Source organism: Empidonax traillii, unplaced genomic scaffold, assembly GCF_003031625.1.
Source record: "Empidonax traillii isolate 1590-97213 ecotype Southwest subspecies unplaced genomic scaffold, ASM303162v1 scaffold426:size1138770, whole genome shotgun sequence".
In the NCBI taxonomy this organism is placed as follows: Eukaryota; Metazoa; Chordata; class Aves; order Passeriformes; family Tyrannidae; genus Empidonax; species Empidonax traillii.
In genome coordinates, this window is record NW_020955619.1 from 712160 (window position 1) to 738025 (window position 25866).

General features: G+C 56.4%; 1 protein-coding gene across 1 annotated transcript; it reads left to right on the plus strand.

Moving 5' to 3' along the window:
* The first annotated feature begins 722 nt into the window (after positions 1-722).
* Positions 723-25390, plus strand: ACACB (acetyl-CoA carboxylase beta). The gene is made up of 53 exons (XM_027894364.1): positions 723-1098; positions 1685-2100; positions 3411-3543; positions 3870-4008; positions 4247-4356; positions 4527-4608; positions 5082-5180; positions 5471-5580; positions 5834-5944; positions 6104-6313; positions 6653-6823; positions 7082-7243; positions 7439-7602; positions 8215-8365; positions 8445-8548; positions 9236-9317; positions 9875-10020; positions 10101-10251; positions 10402-10536; positions 11005-11151; positions 11258-11446; positions 11754-11854; positions 11937-12025; positions 12112-12236; positions 12703-12816; positions 12900-13013; positions 13381-13470; positions 13563-13681; positions 13937-14074; positions 14506-14605; positions 14697-14804; positions 14983-15039; positions 15616-15657; positions 15749-15964; positions 16050-16205; positions 16349-16552; positions 16993-17148; positions 17628-17750; positions 18041-18310; positions 18628-18725; positions 18890-19010; positions 19175-19285; positions 19776-19919; positions 20004-20124; positions 20286-20382; positions 20558-20654; positions 20897-21032; positions 21350-21527; positions 22008-22120; positions 22651-22805; positions 23023-23193; positions 23802-23938; positions 24069-25390. The coding sequence occupies exons 2-53, from the start codon at positions 1694-1696 to the stop codon at positions 24193-24195; spliced, it is 7131 nt and encodes a 2376-aa protein (XP_027750165.1). The 5' UTR covers positions 723-1098; positions 1685-1693; the 3' UTR covers positions 24196-25390.
* The last annotated feature ends 476 nt before the right edge of the window (positions 25391-25866 follow it).

Below are 25866 nucleotides of genomic sequence, written 5' to 3' on the forward strand. Positions count from 1 at the left end.
CTGTATCCATACTCTAAAGATTTTGGGATAAATCCTCCCAGCAGCCAAGGGAAGGCTGTGACCAAGGCTCTGGTCATGCTTTTGAGTTTTTTGTTGGCATTTAGAGAGGAAAACCGGTTTTTAGGTTCTTCCTTGGTGTGCAGATCACCTGGATGATGGTGAGCTGTGCTGACCATGAACCTGGGGGTACCTGCTGATGGCAGCAGCAAAGATTTTTTCATCATCATCTCCCAGTTGATGGGCTGATAGTTGCAAATTATTTCAGATATTTCAAAGTCTTAAAGGGAACTTTGTGTTTTGCCACCTTAGGAGCAAATTAAAGTTTCTAGCTACTGTTAGCTATAACTATTGGTACTTCCAGGATGAAGTGTTGGACTTCACAGTCCTGGGTTTCCAGCCTGTCTTTGACTTTGTAGTTCCTTTAATGGAAGTGAAGTGCCTTTTGTGTTTGGAAATGACAATAGTTTTTTATAGAGTATCCCTGTAAACCTTACTTCGGTATTTACTCTGAGGTAACACTATCAAGGGTGAAGTTTACATTGTCTGTGGCTTTGCTGTATATTTTGTTTGCTTGTTGTTTTTTTCCCCAGTTTGTTTTTTTTAAATAAAAATGACGTTGTTTATGTGGTCTTACATTGGGAGGAACAACAACACAGGGAGGGAGGGGAGGCTCTGGTTCTTTAGTGGGTGGAAAGGAGGGGGTCCCTGTTCCCCCCAGGGAGAGAAACACAGGAGCTTGTCCTTTTCCTCGTCCCTGTGACCAGGCACAGGGCCAGGGCACCTTTGTCCCCCAAGGATCGGGTGTCCCGGGCCCTCCCTCCCTCTTTCCACCCTCATCTCCAGCAGAAGTTTTCCAGACACGTTAGCAGGGAAATATTTGTGCTTGACGTGACCGTCACGTGTGAGAGGCCATTGGAACACCCCGGGGGGGGAGCCTGGGCTGTGCTTCCCCCTGCGGGGTGGCCCTGGCAGCAGGGGGGGGATTCAGCCCAGGCGGGACAGATGGACACAGAGAGTGATCCGTGAGAGCAGCGTGACTGGGAGAACGGCTGGAATTGTCCGTGTTGGTGTGAGGGGACATGCGGCTCGGCACCCATGGTGAGTGACCTTTCTCGGGGCTTGGGGCTGGGGTGATTTTCCCTCCCTGCCATCCCCAGTTTGATGGGGGTGATCGACCCCACTTGTAGAGATTTGTGGGTTCCGTTAAGGCCCCCCTGTCTCTGAGGGGCGAGGCTGGCGGTGGTGGGGTGGCCTTGCTGCCATGCTGAGGGTGCTGCCAGTGGCTGGGGGTGGGAGGCCATGTCAGCCCCTCAGCGTGGGACTGTGCTCCCGCTGCCCCCTCGCAGCTTGTCCTGCTCCAGCGGGTGCCCCCATCATCCCCTCACAGTTCCTGCTCCTGTGCCCCCATTATCCCTTTACAGCTTCTACTGCTCTGGTGCCCTCATCATCCCCTCGCAGAGCTGCTGCTGTGCCCCCATTGCCCCCTCACAGCTCCCCCTGCTCCGAGCGGGGAAAACAGCTCTCCTAGCCTGTGGTCATTCCGGTAATGCCTGGCTTGGCACTGTGGGGGCTGTGGGGTGGGGAGGAATGGGGAAGGGGCCGTCGTGTTTGGGGGGTTATTGACATGACTGCAGCTGATAAGGGCCTTGGGTTCTCCATGACTAAGGTTCTCCCCCTCTCCCAGGGCCGGTGAATGCTGCTGGTTGCCCTGCTCCTGCTGCTGTTGGTGCTGCTCATTCGGGCCACAATGTCCAACCATCTGTGCAAGGTGGAGGAGAAGCTGGAGGAGACTCCGGAACAGCCCTCTGTAGCTGATCCCCCATCCCAAGTGAGCCCCCCGGACCCCCGCCCACCGCCACAGGCTGCCAAGGCCATGGCCGGGGAGCAGGAGCAGCTGGCCGTGTACAACCCCACTGCCCTGCGCCGCTCGTCCCTCGCCAAGTTCGTGCTGGGCTCCTTCGATGACAACTCCTCCGATGACGAGGTGGTGACCACGGCCTTCAAGGTGGGCCGGCGGCGCAGCAGCCTGGTTGGAGTAGGGGGCACCATCCCTGAGCCTCCCACTGTGACCACCTCTCTGGAGCCCCCCAGGGGCATCAGGTACGGGGCTGGGATGGGGAACATGGTGGGGTGGCCAGGCTGGAGATGGTGGATGCATTTCTCAGGGAACCTGGTACTAAAATTGAGGTGCACGTGCTGCTTGGATCCCCCAAGTCAATGCCCCCATCCAACTCCCTTTGGGGCACGACCCCAGGGAGACCCAGTGTCCCCGAGCACTGTGTGACAGCAGCCCATGTACATGAGCATGGCAAGGACCAGGGCAGGGAGTGCTTCCCCAAAATCACTGTTTTGGAAGTCAAATAACAGGATAGGCCCCAATTCTGCTGCCAAGGTCACTTTGCTTCTGCTGTGGGGGGATGCTGAGATGCTCCTGGTACTGTATGTGCGGAAACACATCCCTGCAGGACTGGGGTACATGGGATGCTCCTTTGCTATTCCTGCAGGTCTATGAAAGTAGCTCTTTGTTGTTTTATGATGAACTGATAAGAAATAGATGAACTTTTGTCAAATTCACAATGACTTTTCCCAGTACTGTCAGGGCTGGGGGGCAGCTCTCTGCTGGTCTGCACCAGGCAGCTCCCATGGGAGCGCAGCTGACGGCCAGTAGGAACAACTGGAAACCACGTTCTGCTGCCCAGCTCCTCCTGCTGCTCTGTTCGGGTTAAAAATAACACCCCTTTGGCTGTGGAGACGTGTTGTGACACTCGACAGCCTGGCAGTGGCTCTTGCTGTGCTGGGTTTGGGGTGGGCTCACAGAGCTGCCAGTGCTATCCCTGCTGCTTCTCTGTGCTTCCACATACAAGGAATGTCCTTACGTCCTGCCTGAGTCATGTTGTAGACAGGGTTGGTGTGTTTTTCAGGAGGGGATAGACTTTGTGGTGGGTTTGGGGCTGAGGGAGGGAAGATAAACCTGGCACTGCCCAATGGGGTGCTCCAGCTATTTGGAAAACACCCTGAGTGCAGGCAGAGACTGGGACATTTGCCAGCATCTCAGAGGCGTTTGACACATATCCCCTTAAAATAAATGTGCCAAGTGTTACTTGTACAAAATCTGCCTGTCTGAGGGGGTTCCAGGGGTGGTCCTCCCTCTTTTATATATAGCTCATCTACGGAATAACATGAAATATCTGGCTGAGCTATGAAGGGGGGATGTGAACCTGCTAATTAGAATTAGAAGTTGCTTCAAACTCTGGGCAGAGCCATGGGAAGGCCCAAGCCTGGCTGCACCCCTCGGAGGCTGGGTGCTTGTGCCATGGGGTCTGGAACATGCCCTGTTCACCCCAGAGGTGTGGCCGTGGGCTCACTGGGTTGGCTGTGGGGTCCTTGACAGCCATCACATCCCACCGCAGGCCCAGCATGTCTGGAACAAACCTGCCGAGGCGGGGCCGCGAGCACAGGAAGATGGATCTGCAGCGGGACTTCTCCGTCGCCTCCCCAGCAGAGTTCGTCACCCGCTTTGGGGGCAACCGCGTCATTGAGAAGGTCTGTCCCCACACACTCCTGCCTGGGACTGGGCCAGGGGGTCATTGCTTTTCACAGGGACACCCTTGAGCACTGCCCAAGTGTCCCATGTCCTTTGGGCTCAGAATGATGGCAGCCCAGGGCAGCCCAAAGCTGTTCATCCCCCAACCTCTTGTAGGCTGGGAGAGGGAACACCACACAGAGGCTTTGCCTGGTGGGCACAAACAATGGCCAATGTCCCATCCTTGGTTATCCTTGTCCCCTTGCTGCCATCCCTGGGGGCCACACTCCCTGCACCCCAGCAGCAAGGAGAGGGTCCACCCAGACACCCCCTGTCCCATCCCCAGGTCCTCATTGCCAACAACGGCATCGCTGCCGTGAAGTGCATGCGCTCCATCCGCCGCTGGGCATATGAGATGTTCCGGAACGAGCGCGCCATCCGCTTCGTGGTCATGGTCACCCCTGAGGACCTCAAGGCTAATGCAGGTAATTCCTGAAACCATCCCAGGAGGGAAGTTCCCTGCCTGGGGCTGAGTGGGGGCAGCCCTTTCCTGCCTCGGCTGCAAGGGGTCTGCACGGCCCAGGCTCACACACTTTCCTCCTGTGCAGCCAAATCCAGGAGGAAATAATTTTCCTCCCCTCTAACCTCCCTGGGGTGGAGGATTTGGGAAGGGGATGCAGCTCAGGGGACTGGCTCCCACCACCCCCACATGTTGTCTTGCAGAGTACATCAAGATGGCAGATCACTATGTGCCCGTCCCCGGCGGGACCAACAACAACAACTACGCCAACGTGGAGCTGATTGTGGACATTTCCAAACGGATCCCTGTCCAGGTATTGGCCGCTCGTGTGTCTCCCACCTCCGTGCCAAGGGAAGCTGCTGGGCAGAGGGGACACCCAAAAATGGGTGATGCCCTCCATGCTGAGGAACTGGGCATAGCACGTGGCCAATGGGAGATTCAGCACAGGGGTAAGGTTCCCACTGCTCCTTCTCCGTGTGCCAGGCGGTGTGGGCTGGCTGGGGACACGCCTCGGAGAACCACAAGCTGCCAGATCTCCTGCAGAAAAATGGGATAGCTTTCCTAGGTAAGGTCTCACTGCTTCACCGTGCTGAAGGGAGCAGCAGGTGTTGGGTTGCTGTGTGCACACATTCTCACTCCCAGGGACACTGCATTGGGAATGCCCCTTTGGTGCCTCTGGCATGCCCACCCTGCAGAGTGACAGCCCCTAGCCTAATTTCCTGAAGCATTCCCAGGAATCCCACTATTTTCTGAGTTTTCTCTGTAATTCTCAAGCTGATGCAGTGTTCACAGAGCAATGTTAGGTGGGAGTAAACCTTGTGGGATTTCTAACCAGGGACAGCCTGGGCTCCCCTTGGGGAAGGGTTGAGCTCCATCCTGAACTGGGCAGTGGGTTTGGGGGTATTTCCCATGCCCCCACTCCTTGCAGGAGGCCTGGTGGTGCTGGCTCAGTGGAGAGAAACTCCCTGCAGCCTCCATATGATGGGAATGGGCCTATAGGGTTGGGCTGACCCCTCACCACTTCCATCCTCTCTGAAGGTCCCCCCAGTGATGCCATGTGGGCGCTGGGGGACAAAGTCGCCTCCACCATCGTGGCTCAGACGCTGGAGATCCCCACACTGCCATGGAGCGGGAGTGGTAAGAGCCCCTCACAGCCCCCACATCCTCCCTGCTCTCCTATTCAATCTCCCTGCCTTTCTTTGCCCCCCAAACAAGCACCAGGGTTGGGGTCCCTGGCCTGGCTGGCTGCAGGTATTGGGGACCCCACTGCAACTGCTGGTTTGGGCAGAGGGGTTTCTGGAGATGGGGTGCATGGAAATGGGAAATGGTGTGTGCCAGTGCAGAAATCCCAGCATTCTGGGCACAGCCACACTGTCCCATCAGCCGTGCCACCCCGGGGGTGACCATAGCTCTGGCCATGCCCACAGGTCTGATGGCCCAGTGGTCCGAGGAGGACCAGAAGCATCAGCAGACGATCAGCATCCCCCTGGAGACGTACGCACAGGGCTGTGTGAAGGACCTGGAGGAAGGCCTGGAGGTAAAGCTGACCCCATGGGCAGCTGGTTGTCTCTTGCCCACCATGATTTCTCCTCAGAGCTTGCCTGCCCTGGCCCTTGTGGCCTCCAGCACATGTGACAGTGACACAAGGCTGTGGCAGCAGCAGTTTGGCCCTCTGCATGGCCATGGCTTGGTGCAATCCTGCTTGGGGATGCATGGAGCTGTGTGGGCTGTTGGGGTGATGGGTTGGGGTCCAAAGCACTGTGGTCAACCTAGCCCTTGTCCCTCCTCAGGTGGCCACGAGGATTGGCTACCCTCTGATGATCAAAGCAGCAGAAGGCGGCGGGGGCAAAGGCATCCGAAAAGTGGAGGCAGCAGAAGAATTTGGTGCCTATTTCCGTCAGGTAAGAGGTGCCCAGAATCCCCATCCCTGTCCCCATCCTACCCTGGGGCACACAGCAGGTCCTGTTCCCACCCTGGGCATCTGTCTGCCTGAACTCTGCCTCCCTCCTGGGGTGAATTTTGGGGGGTGATGGCAGAGCACAACCCTCTCCCCACTGCAGGTGCAGGCAGAGGCGCCCGGCTCGCCCATTTTCCTGATGCAGCTGGCGCAGCACGCCCGGCACCTGGAGGTGCAGGTGTTGGCCGATGAGTATGGCAACGCCATCTCCCTCTTCAGCCGAGACTGCTCCATCCAGCGCCGGCACCAGAAGATCATCGAGGAGGCGCCGGCCACCATCGCGGCCCCCGCCATTACCGAGGTCATGGAGAAGGTGGGTGGCCTGCTCTTGGGGCAGCACGAGGTCTTAGTGGGAAACTGGCTGGTCTGGTCCTTGCTGAGTTTATTGGGGTTTTAAGGAAGGGAAGGACTCCCAAGCCCCACAGGAACTCCCTGTCCAGGGTAGTCGGGCACTGTAACAGCATCCCCAGGGCAGTGGTCACAGCCCTAAGCCTGACATAGTTCGGGGAGCATTTGGACTCTCAGGCACTGGGTGGGATTTTTGGGGTGTCCTGTGCATGGCCAGTGGTTGGGTCGATGATCTCTGTGGGTCCCTTTCAAGCCAGGCCCCCCTTGATTCCCTGATCCCTGCGGGGTCTCTCCTGTCCCGCAGTGTGCCGTCCGCCTGGCGCAGATGGTGGGCTACGTGAGCGCGGGCACTGTGGAGTACCTGTACAGCGAGGACGGGAGTTTCCACTTCCTGGAGCTCAACCCGCGCCTGCAGGTGGAGCACCCGTGCACGGAGATGGTGGCGGACGTGAACCTCCCAGCGGCCCAGCTGCAGGTACCTGCACACACGGGGGAATTCAAGGTGTGTTAGAGGATTTAGTGATTTAGAGAGGAGTGCTGGACTGGAGCCTGGCACAGGGAAGCTGTCCCATATATCAGGATGGAAGGCACAAGTGGAAGTGATGTAGCATCCCTCTTTCTCCTTTGGCATTCTCTGGGAGCTTTCCATTCAAATCATCTATTGATGCCTCCCAGTGTTAATTTTGATGCTGAAGTCTTGTTCTGGCAGCTCAAGCCCTTGTTTCTCACACAGATCGCAATGGGCATCCCCTTGCACAGGATAAAAGACATCCGGGTGCTGTACGGGGAGAGCCCCTGGGGCGACACCCCCATCAGCTTCCACAGCCCCACCAACCCCCCCATGCCCAGGGGCCACGTCATTGCTGCCCGGATCACCAGCGAGAACCCCGAGGAGGTGAGCTGGGATCAGGGACTTGTGCACCAGCTCCACACATGGGGACAGGGGGACCCTGCCATTTGTGGGGTTGATCTGGGCGTGGTCCTCCCCAGCCAGACAATGTTCACGTGAGATCCATGGGGGTTCCTCTTCCCTGTCTCACTTCACAAGTCCCAATCCTGGTTCCTCCATCCCTGCTCTGTCTTGGCTCAGGGTTTCAAGCCCAGCTCGGGGACGGTGCAGGAGCTGAATTTCCGCAGCAGCAAGAACGTCTGGGGGTACTTCAGCGTGGCAGCAGCCGGGGGGCTGCATGAGTTCGCTGATTCCCAGTTCGGGCACTGCTTCTCCTGGGGAGAGAACCGGGAGGAGGCCATCTCGTGAGTGTGGCAGGATGGGTTGGAGTGGGTGGGTGTCCTCAGGAAGAGTCACAATCAGCTCATGAGCTGGGAAAAGTGGCTTTTATCCAAGAGGTCCAGAACAGTGCCACTGTGCTGAGCAGCTGACTTGTGCTGCAGGGGCTGTCTGGCCAAAGCCAGAGTTTTTAGGACTGTTGTGGTGCTATGGCCCCAGTTTATCAACCTGATCCTCAAAGACACATGGTAGTGATGTCCTGGGCATTGCTGAGTGCCTGTGAGCGGCAGTGTCCATTCAGGAATTGAACAACGTGTAGCAAGGCTGTCTTGGATGTTTAAGTGTTTTATTAAGAGAATTTTGACTCTGGGGCTGTTTCGTCCAGGGCTGTTTCATGACCAGGTTGGACAGGGCATTGAGCTACCTGGTATAGTGGAAGGTGTCTCTGCCCATGGCAGAGGGTGGAATGGGATGATCTTTAAGGTCCCTTCCAACCCAAACCATCCTGTGATTATTCTGGCTCAGGAGCTCATCACCACAGAAGCTCATCATCCCAGTCCCTGTGGCTCCCCCATTTCCTCTGCTGAAAGCCAGGCACTGCATTCTTGGTCATTAATGGAGGGTTTTGTTCCCTAAAGGAACATGGTGGTTGCCCTGAAGGAGCTGTCTATCCGTGGGGATTTCCGGACCACGGTGGAGTATCTGATTAAGCTGCTGGAGACAGAGAGCTTCCAGAACAACGAGATACACACGGGCTGGCTGGACCATCTGATTGCCGAGAAAGTGCAGGTGGGGCACATTGGGGTCTCTGGGGTCACCACTCCCCTCCTGGTCTAGGACCCAAACCCTGTTATTTTTGCTCCCCTAGGCAGAGAAGCCGGACACGATGCTGGGGGTTGTCTGTGGTGCCCTGAACGTGGCAGATGCTGCCTTCAGGACGTGCATGACCGACTTCCTGCACACACTGGAGAGGTGTGGGGTGGGGGCTGCCTGGAGGGAGGCACTGGGAGTGAATGTCATGGAATGGTTTGGGTTGGAAGTGACCTTAAAGACCACCTAGTTCCCACTTCCTTGCCATGGGCAGGGACACCTTCCACTAGACCAGGTTGCTCCAAGCCCTGCCCAACCTGGTCTGGAACACTTCCAGGGATGGGGCAGCCACAATGCACACCTGAGTATTGCTCTACTCGTCTGTCTTCCTTCTACTTTTGCTGCAAAAGCTTTGCACATCTAGTGACAGTACCTTGTGAGAGCTGGGGATGGGGATCTGCTGTGACTCACAGCTCTGGCTCCTTGGCTATTGCTCTGAAGAATGGAAAAGGTTTCCCATGGCTGGGTAAACAGCTTTCAAGGGAAAGTGGCTTGGTTGGTGCAGCTTGCTTTTGTTTTTGAATATCAAGGTTATTCCTCTGGCCTTGGAAGCCCCAGGGCTCTCCCACACACCTTATCTGAGTATTTTCCCAATGCTTGGCCTCCCTCCAGATCCGTTTGTACGTGGTGCTCACGTGGGTCATTTAAAGCTGACACTTGTCCCCTCCAGTCACTGTTGTTCCCTCCCACAGCCAGCTGGGAGCCCACACACCCCAACAGCACCACTGCATCCCAGCGCTTGGAGAGGCAAGGAATGCCGTGGTGCCTGACCCCTCCATTGTGTTCCAGGGGGCAGGTGCTGCCAGCAGCCTCCCTGCTGAACATCGTCGACGTGGAGCTCATCTATGAGGGTGTGAAGTACGTCCTGCAGGTGAGGGCAGGGCTGTGCTCCCCTGAACCGGTGGCACTTCCACAGGGACAGGGACGTGCTCCTGCCCTCAGAGAGAAAAGGTGCAACAAGTTTGTCCTTTAAAAGAGTGCAGCATAAAAATGAGGTTAATAACCTCATAACCTTAATAACCTCATTTGAACTAGACAGTTTCATACACCCTGTTGCCCTGAGTTTTTTAGACTTCCTTTTCTTGCTTTTAAACCCAATCAGTTGAACTTCATGCAAAACTCCCTACTCACAATGAAAGCAGCAGGTGAGCTATGAGTTACACCAGCTCTGGGCTGTGAGTTAAACCAGACCCAGGCTGTGATTTAAACTAATTCTGGCCTGTGAATTGTACCAGCTCTGGGCTGTGAGTTAAACCAGCTCCTTGGTGCAGCCTGAGGAGGTTGCTGCCTCCTTCCCTCCTGGCACAGCCCCATCCCGAGGCATAGGCCCTTGCAGAGAGATGCTGCTCACTCTCTGCCACCCCCAGCAGCCCCCAGCCCGATCCTCAGGTGTTTTGGGGTTGCACTGAGGGGTCTCCCTGCCCGCAGGTCGCCCGCCAGTCGCTGACGACGTACGTGGTCATCATGAACCGCACGCACATCGAGATAGACGTGCACCGGCTCAACGACGGCGGGCTGCTGCTGTCCTACAACGGCTGCAGCTACACCACCTACATGAAGGAGGAGATCGACAGGTACCTCCCTCCTCACAGGGCCCCATCGACCCTCCCCGCTGACCCACAGCTGGCTGGTGACACCTTTCCCTCTCCTTAAGGTACCGGATCACCATCGGCAACAAAACGTGCACCTTCGAGAAGGAGAAGGACCCCACGGTGCTGCGTTCGCCCTCCGCGGGGAAGCTGCTGCAGTACGTGGTGGAGGACGGTGGCCACGTGGACAAGGGGAAGGTTTTTGCAGAAATTGAGGTGAGTTTTGCAGAAAAGCTGGAGGAGCAGCATTCCTGCAGCGCTGGGGGACGGCAAGGGCGGAACCCACCCACGCTGCTGGGATGTTCGTGGGATCTGCAGTCCAGGGGTGCTGCTGTCACGCTGACGATCTCGCCCCTCCCCGCCCAGGTGATGAAGATCATCATGACGCTGACGGTGGAGGAGGCCGGGCGGGTGCACTACATCAAGCGGCCGGGGGCGCTGCTGGAGGCGGGCTGTGTGATCGCCCGCCTCCAGCTCGATGATCCCACCAAAGTGAAGCCCGTGAGTCTGCGGTGGTCCTGCAACGCTGCTCTCCCCTCCTGCCTGCTCCCAACTGGCATCCCAGGGATGCTCCCTGCGGGACAAAGCGTAGGAACTGCCCTGACAGGGGATGTGTCCCCGTGCCTGGTGGGCCATACCATGTCCCTTAGCCAGCTGTGTTTGGGCTTAAGCACTGCTGCACATGGATTGCACTGTTTCAGTGTCCCACACATGCTTACTCGGTGTGCAGAGGCTCACATGCACTAAAAATGTGCACCTATAGCACTAAAATGTCCAGGTTTTCTGCATTTTTAACTTGATGAGGCACTGGCACAGCCATGAACCTGAATGTCAAATGCTTCCTCTGAATCTAACACAAAGCAGACAGGAGAGGTCGTGCTGGTTCCTCTGGGGCAGCTGCAGCTCTTGGGGAGGGTCTGTCCCAGGTCAGCAAGGACAGGTCAGCCCACCTCCCTCTACCCTCTCCAGGCACAACCATTCACGGGGGGGCTGCCAGCCCAGCAGACCCTCCCCATCACTGGTGAGAAGCAGCACCAGGTTCTCCGCAACGTGCTGGACAACCTCACCAACATCATGAACGGGTACTGCCTGCCCGAGCCCTACTTCAAGGCCAAGGTGGGTGCCGTGTGCCAGGTGTCCTGCCCTGCTGCCACGTGTTTGCCACGACGGCGAGCCCAGCAGTGCCAGTGTGAGCGGGCAGCACCAGCTTCTGCTCCCACAGGTGAAGGAATGGGTGGCACAGCTGATGACCACCCTGCGGGACCCCGCCCTACCTCTCCTGGAGCTGCAGGAGATCATGACGAGCATTTCGGGAAGAATCCCGCTGTCCGTGGAGAAGTCCATCCGGAAGGTGATGGCGCAGTATGCCAGCAACATCACCTCGGTGCTCTGCCGCTTCCCCAGCCAGCAGGTGAGTGCACAGGGGCTGCACCCAGCTCTGCCCCACTCCTTTTAGCTGGAGCTTCTGCCTGAATTTGTGAGCCAGGATCTTAGGAGTGGGGGAAATATGTGTGCTTCTATGTGTATTTGTTTCTGTCTGTGTATTTGTTTCTATCTGTGTGTTTGTTTTGTATTTATTTGCCACTTTGCGTTTTTCGCTTTGGGAGAAAAAACACAAGGGAAAGGCTCCAGGTGCAGCAGCCCCATCCCCATGGAAGGGGAGAACTGGCGGCCTTGTGCCCCTGAGCCACCCCAGAGCCCGTCCTCTGTCCCCACAGATCGCCAACGTGCTGGACACCCACGCGGCCACGCTGCAGAGGAAGGCTGAGAGGGAGGTCTTCTTCATGAACACACAGAGCTTGGTGCAGCTGGTGCAGAGGTGAGCCCTGTGCTGTTTGTGACCCCCTGGTCCCCCCACCATGGCCACTTCCTTGCAGCACAGTGGGGTCTTTGGTCCCCAGGTACCGCAGTGGCATCCGGGGGTACATGAAGACAGTGGTGCTGGACCTGCTCAGGCGCTACCTGCAAGTGGAGACACAGTTCCAGCATGGTGAGGGCTCAGGGTTCTCTGAGGGTCTGGGGAAGGGTCTGGGGGGCTCTGGGGGGCTGCAGAGCTCACCGTGCCCTGCCCCACAGCTCACTACGACAAGTGTGTCATCACTCTACGGGAGAAGTGTAAACCCGACATGACCCCTGTGCTGGAGAGCATCTTCTCCCACGCCCAGGTGGCCAAGAAGAACCTGCTGGTGATCATGTTAATTGTGAGTACAGCCCATGCCTGAGACTCCAGGAGGAGCAAAGGCTGGTGGCAGTGAAGAGCCAGTGTGCCAAGGCAGCTCTGCATCTCTGCAGGACGGTCGCAGTTGTCCCAGCCCTGTGCTTTCTGTTTGAAATGGGGACACCTGGGAAACAGCTTTTCTGTTCCTGTGTTTAATGCATCCCAGGGTTTGGGGTTTGCATTCAAGTGTCCATTCCTGCCTCATTATCCCTTTGTTTTGTCTCTTTATTTTAATTATCTCCCCTCTGTTGCCTGGGTCACTTAGGTCAAAGAGCATCTTGCACCATTTTAGTGCCTTGGCTTTTATCCCCATTGCCGGTTTGGGTTTTGGGATGAAGCCATCCCATAAGAGCATGGGGTGCAGGATAAATCCATCCCCTGTGGTGCTGGGGTTTGGGATGAATCCATCCCAGAGGCCTGAGCCGAGCCGTGCTGGTGTGGCCTTGCAGGACCAGCTGTGTGGCCGTGACCCCACGCTGACAGACGAGCTGACAGCCATCCTGCACGAGCTGACACAGCTCAGCAAGACCGAGCACTCCAAAGTGGCACTGAGGGCCCGGCAGGTCAGTGAGCACCACGTGGTGCCATCCCCAACCCTGTCCCCAGCCCTGTGCCCCACACTCCAGCTCCACCTCTCCCCTTGCAGGTGCTCATTGCCTCTAACATGCCCTCCTACGAGCTGCGGCACAACCAGGTGGAGTCCATCTTCATCTCTGCCATCGACATGTACGGACACGAGTACTGCCCTGAGAACCTGAAGGTTGGGAATTGCGCATTTTTTCAGAGGGAATTGGGGTGCCTTCAGGGAGGGGATCTGGCTGCAAGTGACTTAATCTTAAAAATAGCTGAAAAAGTAGTCAGAGCCTTGCTGCAGTGGCTGTGGGGAGCAGAGTGCTGCCAGTCTCCATCCCCTGCTCTGCACTGCATTTGGCAGGGAATTGACATGTGGATCCATGTCTGGCTCTTTCTGTGACCCCATAGTGGGCTGGCTGTCCCAGGGCACTCCAGTGGCCAGTCCTGCACAGTCCCCAATTGAGGGACCCCTCTGGAACGTGCCTTCCCCATCCTGTGATGGGGCAAGGTGGTCCCACTTCATCCTTGCCCCAAATTCTGCTTTCTTCCCCCAGAAACTGATCCTGTCAGAAACCTCCATCTTTGATGTGCTTCCCGTCTTCTTCTACCACACCAACACGGTGGTGCGCATGGCAGCGCTGGAGGTGAGAGCTGGGGGGCTATGGGGGACCTGGGGGTGGCACAAGGGGTTTGGGGGGGAGCAGGGGCACGGTGGTACCTCCTGCGTCCCCCTCAGGTGTATGTGCGGCGGGGCTACATCGCCTACGAGCTGAACAGCCTCCAGCACCGGCAGCTCTCGGATGGCACCTGCCTGGTGGAGTTCCAGTTCATGCTGCCCTCCTCCCACCCCAACAGGTACAGGGGTCCCACACACCTGTCCCGCTCTCCTGGGCATGGTTCTTTTTGCAAAGTGGTTGGGTTTGTACCATACCCTCCATGTGAAGCGCAGGGATCCTCAGCAGGACCTGCCCTCTGCACTGTCCCGCTGCTGGTGGAGCAGAATGAGCTCTCTCCAGGCCAGGGTCCTGTGTGTGAGACCTGCGTGGTCCTGGTTGGACCCTGGTGAGGTGCCTCTCCCCATGACTGATGGCTGCCTTGCTCCCCTGACAGGGTGTCCGTCCCCGTCAGCATCTCCAACCCTGACCTGGCCCGGCACAGCACTGAGCTCTTCATGGACAGTGGCTTTGCCCCCTCAAGCCAGCGGATGGGAGTCATGGTGGCCTTCAGCAGATTTGAGGACTTCACAAGGTGGGGGTACAGGGACATGCCTGGCTGGTTTTGTGCATTTTGGGTGCCACTGCAGTTGTTGGAGAGCAAAACAGGGTGGAAGAGCCACATCTGGGCAGGGCCTGAGGCAGCTCCAGTTCCCACCACAGCTGGAGGCTGGGTGTTCTCAGTAGAACAGTCACCTGGTGGGGACATGATGTGGCTTTGGGAACATGTGGGACATGGCGAAAGCTTGCATGGCCCAGGTTAAACATCTCTGCTCATTACACAGCAGTGCTCAGAGCTGTGTTTCATGAGCTATGGGTTTGCCATGGGCTGGTGGAGCTGGCACACACCCTGGGCTGTCATGCTGGTACCCTTGTCCCTGCCACAGTGGGCACCTGGTGCTTTCCCCTCAGGCAGGGATGGGCACAATGTGCTGGCTGATCACCCCATCCCTGCTGTTTGGGCAGGAACTTTGATGAAGTGATCTCCTGCTTCGCCAACTCTCCTTCGGAGAGTGGGCTCATCTACGAGGCACAAGCCACCATCTATGGAGAGGAGGACGCCAAGGTGGGCACAGTGCTGCTGCTGACCCCCCCAGGGGGTGCTGGTCTGGCAGTGGTGCTGCTGGTTGGGGTTGACTGGTGGGTTTTGTTGCCAGAACATCCGAGAAGAGCCAATCCACATCCTCAACATCGCGCTTTGCTCAGCTGACCATGTGGAAGATGAGAAGCTGGTGCCCATCTTCAGGGCCTTTGCCCAGTCCAAGGTCTGTCACTGGGGCTGGACCACATTTTGCAGACCCTTCAAGCTGGGACACTGTACCCCATGGCACTGCCTCATCTCCACATGGGGCTCCCCAAAATCCTATAGCTTGGGTTTTGTTTTCTCCCTTGGTGGAGGTGGTTAAGCTCCCATGACTGGTGGAATCTTCTGTTTCTGTGTAGAAAAACATCCTCATGGACTGTGGTCTCCGGAGAATCACATTCCTCATTGCCCAGCAGGTGAGTGCAACTGAGCCTCCAGCATCTCTGAATACCTTATAGGCACAGCACTGAGGGATGGATGGACCCATTGTGCATTAGGAGCTGGGAATTAATTAATGAGAGATTTAATAAGTGATTTATCTCCTGTGTCAGCCTTTATGTAGCTCATGTCTCCAGAAATGTGGTTCCTGCAGGGCCACTCCATAGGTATTAAAAGGCATCATAGAATCATTATAGAGTCACAGAGTGGTTTGGGTTGGAAAGGACCTTAATGCTCATCCCATTCCACCTCCCGGCTGAGGGCAAGGACACCTTCCACTAGACCAGGTTGCCCCAAGCCCCATCCAACCTGGCCTTGAACACTTCCAGGGATCCAGGGGCAGCCACAGCTTCTCTGGGCAACCTGTGCCAGGGTCTCCTCACCCTCACAGGGAAGAATTTCTTTCTAAAATCTAATCAATTTCTCCCAGCCCTTTTCCCTTTGAGGAGTGAAGCCTGCAAAGTTTTTCCCTTTTAATGAATCCACTGAAAATCAGAACAATCCTCTGCATTCCAGGACTATTCATGTTGTCCTCTTTCTCCCTTTTTTTCTAGAGAGAATTCCCAAAGTTTTTCACATTCAGAGCAAGGGATGAGGTAAGAGTGGGTGGGAGCAGAGCCCCCCTGGTGCTGGCTCACTGCTGGCTCAAGGCTGGCTCCCTGTGGGCTCACAGCCATGCCGGGGCAGTTTGCAGAGGATCGGATCTACCGGCACCTGGAGCCGGCACTCGCCTTCCAGCTGGAGCTGAGCCGCATGCGCAACTTCGACCTGACGGCCATTCCCTGCGCCAACCACAAGATGCACCTGTACCTGGGGGCTGCCAAGGTGCGGGCGGGCGCCGAGACCACCGACTATCGCTTCTTCATCCGCGCCATCGTGCGCCACTCTGACCTCATCACCAAGGCAAGGCAGTGCCGGGTGTCCCTGGTGGGCAGGTTTTGGGTGCAGGGGTGGTCTGGGCACCACTGAGCCGCCTGGGCCACCACAGGAGGCCTCCTTCGAGTACCTGCAGAACGAGGGTGAGCGGCTGCTCCTGGAGGCCATGGATGAGCTGGAGGTGGCCTTCAACAACACCATCGTCCGCACCGACTGCAACCACATCTTCCTCAACTTCGTCCCCACTGTCATCATGGACCCCTCCAAGGTGTGTTTCTTGGGGTTCTGCTTCCTGCTATTTGTGTGTTGCTGATCTGTGGATGGAGATTCTGTGACCCCTTGTGCTCAGTACCGCTGCAGGAATAGGCAGCCAACCCACAGCTGTTTCCCTCTCCTCGATCTCTTGCCCAGATCGAGGAGTCGGTGCGCTCCATGGTGATGCGCTATGGCAGCCGCCTCTGGAAGCTGCGGGTCCTGCAGGCTGAGGTGAAGATCAACATCCGCCTGACACCCACTGCCACCGCCATCCCCATCCGCCTCTTCCTGACCAACGAGTCTGGGTACTACCTGGACATCAGCCTCTACAAGGAAGTGAGGGACCCCAGCACTGGCAGTGTGAGTAACCACAGCACCAGCTGCAAGAACCCAGCCACGACTGCCTGAGCACTGCTGACTATGGTTTGTCCAGAGCCCCCAGACTTCCAACAGCATTCCCATGGCTGGTCTGGTTTCACTCCCCTCTGTCTGCATCCAGTTGAGTTCCTCATGGTCATACTTTGCTCCAAAATGTTCTGAGCTCCATCCAGTAGGGCTCCTCAAGGTGGTGCTGGTGCATGGTGAGACAGTTTTGGGTCTGGGAGGTGAAGGTTATGGTGTCACTGGTACTTGTAGCACAGCAGTGTGACACTGACCCCTCAAAAGCAAAGAGTGGGGAGGAAAATCATGCTTGAGACACAGGCACAAGCACCTTGGCCAGCCAGGGCTCAGCAGTGCTCCAGCAGAAGACTCACTGTGACACTGGGGGAAGGCAGCCAACATTCTACCCTTCTCCTCAGATCATGTTCCAGTCATATGGAGACAAGCAAGGGCCGCAGCACGGGATGCTCATCAACACCCCCTACGTCACCAAGGACCTGCTCCAGGCCAAGCGGTTCCAGGCACAGTCCTTGGGCACCACCTATGTGTATGACTTCCCAGAGATGATCAGGCAGGTGAGTCTGGCTGAGCAGAAAGAGCTCTGAGTTACTGCATTTGTTCTTCAACCTCATCCTTTCTAAATATTCCCATCTGGGGAAAAGACCCCTCTTCCCTGAGCTAGACAATGAGAAAAGGAAAAGAGTCCAAACTGCAACATTTTTGGTTATATGAAATATTTCTAAACCAATTTCTAGCTCTTGGAATTCCTGGCTCTCCCTGCCCATGGTGGGGGTTGGAACTAGACAGTCCTTAAGGTCTCTTCCAAACCCAAGCAATTCCAGGATTTGATGATTCTTGCAACTTGCCGTGGTTGCACTCATGGAGCTTGTGAACGAGGAGGCCCTGTTCAAGGAGGGCTGCAGCACTGGGGGGCTCTGACAAAGAGTTTTGCTCCTCCCAATCCCAATCTGCTGCAGTAGTGTCTGTGCTGGGCAATATGCCAGGAGCTGCCCGGTCCCTGCTCCATCTCATCCTGAGCACTGTGTCTCTGCAGGCTCTCTTCAAACTGTGGGGCTCCTCAAACCAGTACCCCAAGGACATCCTGACGTACACTGAACTGGTGCTGGACTCACAGGGGCACCTCGTGCAGATGAACAGGGTCCCTGGAGGAAATGAGGTAGTGGGGGATGATTTGGGAATGGGGTGGGGGAAGCAGGTGGGAATGGCTGGTGGCTCAGTCCATCTGTGTTTAAAGCTCGGGAGATGCTCCTCAAGCATCTCATCTGTTGGTTAATGCCACCTGCAGCTCAGCCCCATGTCTCTTGAAAGTGGCACTCAGTGCTCTGGTCTAGTTGACAAGGTAGTGATCAGTCCAAGGTTGGACTCTGTGATCCTGGAGGCCTTTTCCAACCTCAGCGATTCTGTGATTCTCTGGAGAATTCGGTACCTTGTGCTGTTTCGGGGCAGGTGGGGATGGTTGCTTTCAAAATGAAGCTGAAGACCCCCGAGTATCCTAAAGGCCGGGACATCGTGCTTATCTGCAATGACATCACGTACAAGATCGGCTCCTTTGGGCCTGAGGAGGACCTGGTGTTCCTGAGGGCCTCGGAGCTGGCGCGGGCTGAGGGAATCCCCCGCGTCTACATTGCTGCCAACAGCGGCGCCCGCATCGGCTTCGCTGATGAGATCAAGAACATGTTCCAGGTGGCCTGGGTGGACCCTGACGAACCCCACAAGGTGTGTGGGCACCTCCCCTCCCACAGCATAGAAAACAACAGAGGGCTTAGCTGGGGAAGGAAGGGCCACGGCTGAACTGGGACATCAAGCTGTGGGATCAGAGCAGGGAGTGAGCGCACATCTGCACCCAGCACCGCATGGATGGTTCCTTCAACTCTCCCCAGCAGGGTAGAGATACAGCTCTGTCCAGCCCTGGTCCCTCAGCCACTGGTGATGCTCAGTGAGGGTTTGGGGTGGGTTTGGAGAGGGGCCGTGCCCCTCATGAGTGTGTGCATTGGGGGGATTCTGCAACTCATCCTACCACTCTTCATTTTCAGGGGTTCAGGTACCTGTACCTGACTCCCCAGGACTACACTAGGATCAGCGCCATGAACTCGGTGCGCTGTGAACATGTGGAGGAGGGTGGTGAGTCCAGGTGAGCCTTGGTATCCCCTGGAGTGCACAGAGACGTCCCAAGCCCTGCCCTACATCCTGCCATGATGCACCTTCCAGCTCCTGGCTCAGCATCCTGACAGACACATTACACAGGTGAGTTCTTCCCTTGGTCCCACCCCCACCATGGCTCTGCCTTCCCTGCAGGTATGTCCTCCTGGATATCATCGGGAAGGACAATGGATTTGGAGTGGAAAACCTGAGAGCTGCAGGCACCATTGCTGGAGAGTCCTCCCGTGCCTATGACGAGATAGTGACCATCAGCATGGTACTGCTGGGGCCCCTCCCCTGCTCCTCCCCTGTCTCCTGTTCGCTTTTATGGTGCCTCTGGAGGGGATCAGATCCCTTCAGAGCATCTTTGTCCGGGTGTTTGTGGTCTGTCGTGCTCCCTCTCCCCCCAGTGACCCCACATGTCCCTGTGTGTGTGCTCAGGTGACTTGTCGTGCCATTGGGATCGGCGCCTACCTGGTAAGGCTGGGCCAGCGTGTCATTCAAGTGGAGAATTCCCACATCATCCTTACAGGTGTCACAGCTCTCAATAAGGTACTGAGTCCAGCTGTGTGTCTTTCTTGGCACTGTCCCTCATACTGCACCCTGTGTGTGCTCCTTCCCTTTCTAATGGGAAGAGGTGGCAGCTCCCTGCTCATCACCTCATAGAACCTTGTCTGGAAGAGCTGCAGCTGTGCTGGTCTCACTGAGCAGGGAGACCATGTCACCCCACAGATTTGCGGTGTTGCTTTAGGGACCAGGGCATCATTCCTGGGGCAGGGTGGGGTGAATGAGCTGCCTCAGGCCTGTTGGGCCCATCTCTGGGCAAAATCACGCTGGCTTGAGCTGATTTCAAACCTGCTGCACTAAACCCATGCACTAAAGCAGGATCCCTTTGTTTTAACATCAGCCTGGACAGAGGGGGAAATTCAGCCTCAGACCAAAGGCAACGTGTCTTTGCAGAGGTGTGGATTGACAAACTGAGCAAGGGAGCAGCTCCTGTGGTAGCAGAGCCCCATCTGTTTCTGTTGGTAACTCTGTCCAGGTGTTGGGCCGGGAGGTTTACACGTCCAATAACCAGCTGGGAGGAGTGCAGATCATGCACAACAACGGCGTTTCCCACGTCACCGTCCCAGATGACTTTGAGGGGGTCTACACCATCCTACAGTGGCTCTCGTACATACCCAAGGTATGAGGGTGCTGCAGGGTGGTGATGTAGGGCATGTTAAGCCATACCTGGCTGGTGACCTGCCCTTTGGGGTCTCCCTTGCAGGATAACCAGAGCCCGGTGCCTGCCACTGCCATAAGTGACCCCGTCGAAAGAGAAATTGATTTTATCCCTTCCAAAGTCCCCTACGACCCCAGGTGGATGCTGGCAGGGAGACCCCATCCAAGTAAGTGAGGGCAGCCCAAGACCTTTGCAGCACTGCTCCCAAACATATCTTGCAAGTGCAACCCACCCTGGTGCAGAAGGTGCTCTTTGCCATGGGTCAGTGCACAGGCAACCCTTCAGTGCTCACCTTTGCACCATTCCATGTTTTCTTGCGCTCTACAGCTCTCAAAGGGACCTGGCAGAGTGGCTTCTTTGACCAAGGCAGTTTCATGGAGATCATGAAGCCGTGGGCTCAGACAGTTGTGGTTGGCAGAGCGAGGTACTGCCGGGAGCAGAGGATGGAGCCTGGGGCAGGGAACCTGAATGTGGGGCCAGGCACACTAGAGCCCTGGCACTGCTCTTGGGATGGTGGAGGGGGAGCAGCTCTGCAGTGGGCCTGGGATGCAGCACGGAGGGGAATTGGCCTCTGCTGATACCACCCTGCCTTGCTGCAGGCTGGGGGGTCTCCCTGTGGGTGTCATCGCTGTTGAGACCCGCACTGTGGAGGTGACGATCCCTGCGGACCCTGCCAACCTGGACTCGGAGGCAAAGGTGTGTGGGGAGACCTTAGTGAGGCCAAGCAGCACTGGAGAGGAGGCTGGAGGGGAGAGTAGGGGAAAAGCATAGTGGAATTCTTTGGCATGTCTGGATTTTCCTTAATTATGGTGAAATCAAGGGTGCTGGGTCAGTTTGTATCCTTTCAGCTGTTTCACACCATGTGCTGATGGCATACAGTGTGGTGTGCTGGGAAGAACTGGCACATTCTCAGAGCTGCTGCTCACTGTCTTTTGCAGATAATCCAGCAGGCTGGGCAGGTCTGGTTCCCAGACTCTGCCTTTAAAACAGCCCAGGCCATTCGGGACTTCAACCGGGAGCACCTCCCACTGATGATCTTCGCCAATTGGAGAGGCTTCTCCAGTGGCATGAAAGGTACCTGTGCTTAGGATGCCCAGATCCCCATGCTGTGACATACTGCCAGCACCCCTGCCACCCCACAGGGTCCTGGGCTGTACCAGCCTACCAAGGTCCTGCCCTCACCACTCTGGGATGTGGGGTTGGGCTGGGCAGGTGATGGGGCATCGCAGGACCCAAGTCCCAAGGGTTGGTGGCTCCCTGCTGGGCTGGTTTTGGGGAGCTTGTTTGTATCTCCAATAGAGAAGGTGGCTTTGGGCAGCTGGAGGAGGCCAGGGCAGTGGCCTGGCCATGGCAGTGGGGTCACTCAGCCACTGAGACCCTTTGGCTCTCAGACATGTATGACCAAATGCTGAAGTTCGGTGCCCTCATCGTGGACAGCCTGCGGGATTTCAGGCAGCCTGTGCTGGTCTACATCCCCCCTCACGCAGAGCTGAGGGGGGGCTCCTGGGTGGTCATCGACTCCACCATCAACCCCCTGCACGTGGAGCTCTACGCCGACAAGGAGAGCAGGTCAGCACCCCAAATGCATGGGTGTCCCCCACAGCCCCTGTGTGGGGAAGGGAGAGCTGGGGAATGGGGGCTGCAGAGCTACAGTCCCCTGGCAGGGACCTTCTGCCACTTGAGATGTCTGGTTTTAACCCTTTCGAAGCCATCAGTGACAAGTTCCAAAGTTCTTGCGGAGCAGCGTGGCAGGTATAGAATCCTGGAAAGGTTTGGGGTATACCCAAGGTGTCTCCTTGGAATATCCTCCTGCCTCCAGCAAAGGCTGTGGGTGAGTAAAACACAGTTCTGCAGTCAGGAAGCCTTTTCTCTAATCTGCACACTGGAGTGAGCTGTGAGGAGTGGCAGGGTAGACAAGAATCCCACACTGGAAGCAAAATCCTTTTAGATTTTCTCTCCATAATTCTCAGAAGGGAGAGCTGCCTCTCTTCTCCCAGGATTTATTCTCCAGTGAAGAGCAGTCCCTGCTTTACCAAACTTTCCTTCCAGGGGAGGCATTTTGGAGCCTGGAGGAACAGTGGAGATTAAGTTCAGGAAGAAGGATTTGGTGAAGACCATGAGAAGGATTGATACAGTCTATGCCAAGCTTGTTGAGCAGCTGGGTAAGGGGAGGAGGTTTCAGGGCATTGGTGGTGGTAAATTAAAACATGAGGCTCAAGCACTATGATGGCAACCACCAGGAAATCCTATAGTGTTCCTTTGGGAAAATTCTTCATGGCTTTTCTGGTATTGTGCCTGTTGAGAGGATATGGTGGTACTTTAGAACACCTGTATCTCCTAGGGCTGGGGCTGGGGTCTACTCCCATGCTTTGAGATGAAGAATGGCAATGGCCAGGCTGAATTGTACCCAATGCATTAGGTGGTCTTTGCCCCCATGTCCTTCCACCCTGCCACAACACAGTCCCACAGAGTCCTTGCCAATGCCACCTCCCCTCTCTTGTGGCAGACACCAAACACGGTGAGACCCCTTTGTGGCCAGTGGCTGGGCTCTGATGTAGCCGTGCCAAAGCAAAGGGACGTGGCACTGCATTTCCCAGTGGGGGTGGCTGATGTGGGAGCACAGAGACACCACAGATCCCATGGTGCCTGTGGATCCCACCACTGGGGCTGCTCAGCACAGTGTGTCCCCCAGGCACCCCTGAGCTGTCCGAGGCGCAGCGCAGGGAGCTGGAGAAGCAGCTGAAGGCGCGGGAGGAGCTGCTCCTGCCCGTGTACCACCAGGTGGCCGTGCGCTTCGCCGACCTGCACGACACCCCGGGCCGCATGCAGGAGAAAGGAGTCATCACGGTGAGCTGGGAGGGCACTAGCCCAGGGGAAGAGCTCAGGGCAGGGATTTCTGCGGTAGAAGCACAAAGGCAGGAGGCAAATCCCCTCCCGAGGGGCTGCAGCTCCCAGACTGTTCCTGCCCCTGCACTGCCCTCTGCCCTGGGTATGGAGCTGTGAGCGAGCACATTGGCTTCTCCTCTTCCTACAAAGGCAAACCCTGCTGTGCCTGTTCCTGCAGGACATCCTGGAGTGGAGGAGTGCCCGCTCCTTCCTCTACTGGCGGCTGCGGCGGCTGCTGCTGGAGCAGGGGGTGAAGGCGGAGGTGCTGAAGGCCAACAGTGAGCTCAGCCACATCCACATCCAGTCCATGCTGCGGCGCTGGTTCATGGAGACGGAGGGAGCCGAAAAGGTACCCCCTGCCCCAACCTCCTGAGACACCCCCTGGGCATCCCAAGGGCTCTCACCTTGCTCTTCCATCACCCAGATGTTTGGGCGGTGCCTCCTCGAAGGTTTAAACGCATGATGGGAATGTGTCGGGGTGGGCAGCTGAGCAGCCCTGAGGCTGGAGATGTCCCTCCAAACCAGGTGACCCCAGTTGGGTGCTGGTGCTCAGCAATAGCAAGGTCGTCCCCAAATAAACACTTTCTACCATGACAGGGCTTCCCAGGGCAGATGAGAGACTTGGAGTCTTTGCATTTGAGCTACTTTCAAATGACACACACGTGTCGCTGTGCCAATCCTCTGCTTGCTGAGCCAGGAAGTGATGACGTGCAAAGGAAACATGTTTTACCTTAACTTTTTGCATTTTAAACAGTTCGCAAAGGTTTCCTGAATTTCAGTTTCCAGACTGAACCTTTTACCCCGTGGCTGGAACATGGGAGTGGGAGATTGTGCCGTGCCATATGTGCAGGACTGGGAAGGAAATTCCCATTGCTTGGTTTTGAGGCCACAGGAGGAAGGGGGGGCTCAGGCTGTGCAGACAGCAGGACTCCCTGCCCACTGTGCTGCTCTCCATAGGGCTACCTCTGGGACAATAACCAGGTGGTGGTGGAGTGGCTGGAGAAGCACATGCAGGAGGATGACAGCACCCAGTCAGTCATCAGGGAGAACATCAAGCACCTGAGGAGGGATTACATCCTCAAACACATCCGCAGGTGAGGGGCCACTGGAGCCAGGATGAGGAGGCTGATGCTGATCCCTGGGGTGGGAACAGTGGGGGTTGCAGAGAAGGTAGTTCTTCCTTCAGCCTTCCAGCTGGCTGCCCTCCCCCAATTTGCCTTGCAGCTTGCTCCAGGCCAACCCCGAGGTGACCATGGACTGCATGGTGCAGATGGCCCAGCACATCACCGGTGCCCAGAAGGCCCAGGTGGCCCATCTCCTGTCCACGGTGGACACGGATGACCCCTCCTGAGCCAGGGCTGGCGCTGCCCAGGGCAATCCCCACGGGGCAGGAGGGGTACTGGGACACAGCCTCACCTCCCCTCATGGCTCCTCAGCCCTGGAACTCTGAAGCCTTGGACTCTTCCTCATGTGCCTGAATAAAGGACACAGTGTTAGTATTTTAAGCCATGGAGGTGGTCTTGCCATCCACACAGAGGCCCCTCTGGCACGGGGATGTTCACCAGAGGGGCAGCTTGGCAGAAGATAAACTTGTCCTGAGCCAAGCCTGGAGTCTGGACCTGGTACAGAAGTTGGTTTTAATAAGAATCTAAAATCTTTTACTGTGTTTTAGTTGCAAAGCCTGGCCCTGATCTTTAAAACAAACACCAGGTCAGACACATCTTATGAGACTGTACAGAGCTGGAGGTTCAGACCCACTGTCCCAGGGGCCACAGGGAGCAGGACAAAGGAGATGCCCAGGCACCAACACAAGGAAATGAACATCCTGTGAGCAGCAGCCTCAAAGTAAGCGGGAGTAACTATGGTTTAGAAACTGGGAGGACCAATTTGTCTTGTCCTTCCCCTTGTTGGAGGGTGAAGAGTAGATGTGACTGCAAGTAGCTGAGGGCCAGAAAAGACCTAAGTGAGCTCATCTAGGAGCTGCTGCAGTGGGAACGTCAAAGGATCCATCACTGACTGGCCAACTGTTCCTCTCGCCTGTCTCATGTCCTTTCTGGCTCCTGTGGAGGATGGAGAGGAGGGAGGACACAGCTCCAGGTGCTCCTGCCCCAGTGACCTGGTTCCTCCTCTGAAGAATAGGAGAGTAAAAGAGCTCACGGGTGACTTGTCACCTGCCTGGACCTGTACCTTGCTTCTCAGGTGGCCTTATTTGATCTTTGTCATGGAGAGGACATTTGAACATGGGCTTTCCAGTGCCTCTGGCTGTGTCATTTCACCAGCACAGGGTTACCTTTGGCTCACAAAGAAGGAGCAGGATGGTGGTGGAGGGTGGGACACGCTGTTCAAGCACAGTGCTGGTATTGTGGAGTGAGGGTGCTGGAGACCTCCCTGGTCATGCCTGGGATCTGTGGGGAGGTCTCCCTGTCCTGTGGTGGGAGTAGGAAGGGCCTTGTGAGACACTTCCTGCTTTGAAAGGTGTGACTGCTGCTCCTCATGTACAGCAGCCAAATCAGTGGCAATAAAGTGGGCTCAGCTCCAGGGAAGGACTCCTGACCTCTGTGTCTTCTGTCCTTGTACAAACGCGGTGGATCTGAGCAGGGGCTGGTGCCTCTGGCCCCTTCCTGTGGCACAGGACCCATTTGGGTGTGGACAAGCTCTGAGCACCCTCCTGCCAGCCCCTGTCCCCACACCAGAAGTCATCCAGGAATTTGGCTACAGAGGGTGTGAGGAACAGGAGGGCACCAACTACCTGTAAACTCCTACTCTCCTGGAGGATTTGAGCCAAGGATACACCTGTAGAACGGTGTCTGTGAAGGGAATGAATCCTGGGAAAGCTCAGCATGGCAGGGGCTCCCTGCCACCAGAGCAGATATCACCCAGCACATCCAGAGTGACCCAGGCTTAGTGCTAAGAAATATTTATTTAAAAAACACAGACATCATCGATGACACCAGTCACAGCAAATGATCATCAATCACATTGTCCTTGAGCAATAAATTATGACGTGGAGCATCCTGCCCTT

Coding starts and splice junctions, on each gene's coding strand:
- ACACB (XM_027894364.1), top strand. CDS start 1,694: ATGCTGCTGGTTGCCCTGCTCCTGCTGCTGTTGGTGCTGCTCATTCGG. Junction 10,021..10,100: donor ATGAAGGAGGAGATCGACAG/GTACCTCCCTCC, acceptor CCTCTCCTTAAG/GTACCGGATCACCATCGGCA. Junction 20,383..20,557: donor GTTGTGGTTGGCAGAGCGAG/GTACTGCCGGGA, acceptor GCCTTGCTGCAG/GCTGGGGGGTCTCCCTGTGG.